Source organism: Austrofundulus limnaeus, unplaced genomic scaffold (assembly GCF_001266775.1).
Source record: "Austrofundulus limnaeus strain Quisiro unplaced genomic scaffold, Austrofundulus_limnaeus-1.0 Scaffold8, whole genome shotgun sequence".
In the NCBI taxonomy this organism is placed as follows: Eukaryota; Metazoa; Chordata; class Actinopteri; order Cyprinodontiformes; family Rivulidae; genus Austrofundulus; species Austrofundulus limnaeus.
The window spans coordinates 2,825,898-2,827,924 of NW_013952410.1; the positions used below are offsets into that span (position 1 = coordinate 2,825,898).

At 38.4% G+C, this 2,027-nt stretch overlaps 1 protein-coding gene across 6 annotated transcripts in view; it reads right to left on the reverse strand.

Moving 5' to 3' along the window:
* ttll7 (tubulin tyrosine ligase-like family, member 7) overlaps positions 1-2,027 on the reverse strand; it is a 95,856-nt gene that overhangs the window by 71,498 nt on the left and 22,331 nt on the right. For all 6 annotated transcript variants that reach the window (XM_014000034.1, XM_014000043.1, XM_014000048.1 and 3 more), the window contains exon 7: positions 1,098-1,314. In XM_014000034.1, the coding sequence (XP_013855488.1) occupies positions 1,098-1,314 (217 nt within the window). The remainder of the gene's footprint in view (positions 1-1,097; positions 1,315-2,027) is intronic.

Consider the following 2,027-nt stretch of genomic DNA (forward strand, 5'->3'; position numbering starts at 1 on the left):
CTTTAAAAGTCAGACAAAATGATTTTCTCAAAAAAAAATTTCACATTTTGTCTCTCATAGGTCTACGTATGATGTCAATTACAGGCCTCTCTCATCTTTTTAAGTGGGAGAACTTGCACAATTGGTGACTGACTAAATACTTATTTTCCCCACTGTACCTATGATGTCAATTACAGGCCTCTCTCATCTTTTTAAGTGGGAGAACTTGCACAATTGGTGACTGACTAAATACTTATTTTCCCCACTGTACATAGTCTTTCAGTTTGTCAATAACTGTTTACTATTTATGACTATTTACTTTAAAAGTCTCGTAATTTCCTCGTACTTAAATACAATACATCTATGTCATTAGCCAACAAGGATTTAATGCTTCGCCTGCAGGCTACTCCAACCCCTGCTGTCTGTCTGAAGACCACTCCCCGGGCAACTGAACATCCATCTCCACGGCATGCCTCACTCCATCATGTGTCACACTCTTGGTAAGACAATACAAACTTCTGTTTCCCAAATCGACCAGGATGTCTTTGTGAGTGTGTGTGTGTTTTCAAAATTTTAGCAAACTTCATGCTTGATAAGAAGCTGTGTGGGTCGGTGTGTGTGCGAGTGTGTGGACATCCTTTTATCTGCAACAGTCTGTGCCTCAGCAGGTGCAGAACCTCGAGGCAAATATGAATGGTTTGATATCACAAGATACATCTGGTATGTGGACAGTTTTGCTCAGCTTTGTGTATACAGTATGTCTGCACAGTCTGCGTGTGCATGTGTGTGTATGGCAACAATATTGGCCCTAAACTGAAGCAGTGTGCATTTTGCTCTGCTGACTGTGTATAAAAGTAAATCCATGCTTTTTGATCATTTGTAGATTACTCTTTTCCAATGTTTTCTCATTGTTTGTGTGTCTACTATCATTTTTCACTGAACAATAGATGCAAAAAAAAATTCACTATCTATGTTTAAGCCCTGGTGTACACCAGTATTTTGATTTCAAGGTAAGTTTTATTGTAATATTATTATTTAAAAGAGGTTGTTGCACATTGTTTTATGCACAGAGGCTTCAGTGCTAATCCTAAACTGTAAGGTCAGCATCAGTGACTCACCAGGTTGGCCTCGGTGGGTGCATGGTACTTCTCTGTGCCCATACGAACCAGGCCGTCGTTGTAAAGGAAAATGCGAAGCGGGTCACAGGAAGTGACCAGAATGTAGATGCGCAGGTCAAACTTGTAGCCCTCCATCAGAAATGGCTTGTCCAGGTACTCCTGAACAATAAAGTGCTCCTGGGCTGGCAGCTTCTCACAGTTACGAATAAGCGAGATCCTGTATGGAGACAGACTTTATTAATCCTCGCGGGGGGAAATTATGGTGGCATAATAAAATATGGCATGACAAAGACAAAAAAAGATAATTAAAAAAATGATAGATGGAAGCATAGCAGAGCCCATGAACATGACTGATGATTTTGGCACTGTCTTATATCCATGTTGAAGCCAAAAATCGAGGCAAACAAGATACGTATTTTATGTTTCATTGCAATATTTCATTGCAAAGTCACTGGTAAAACTTGGAGGCATATTTCTGATGTGTTACTTCTGCCCATTTTGGCAATATTTAAAGTCTGCACATCCCTAACCTAACTTTGGCCTTCTGCTTTTTGTAACAGATAATGGACAATAACTATAAATTTTACAAGCAATTGATGCAACCAATGGGGGAGAATATTAAAATGTGTCCTTACTGTGCACATAATGAACCTAAAACTCCCATTWAAGATTTTTAGCATGAAGAGACAAAAGGGTCAGAGCCAAGGTTCCCTGGTATTCATGAGACTTTTTAACACCACAAAACCTTCATTTAAAAAAAATGTAAGTAAGAGCAACACTTGTCTTCCCTGGGGTGAATTTTATTTTAAAAAAATGTTTAAAATTTTAAAATTTTAAATTTCGACCACCTGCGTAATATCACTAAAACTAAAAACATCTTGTCCAAAAATGATGCAGAAAAACTTATTCATGCATTCATCACATCTAGAC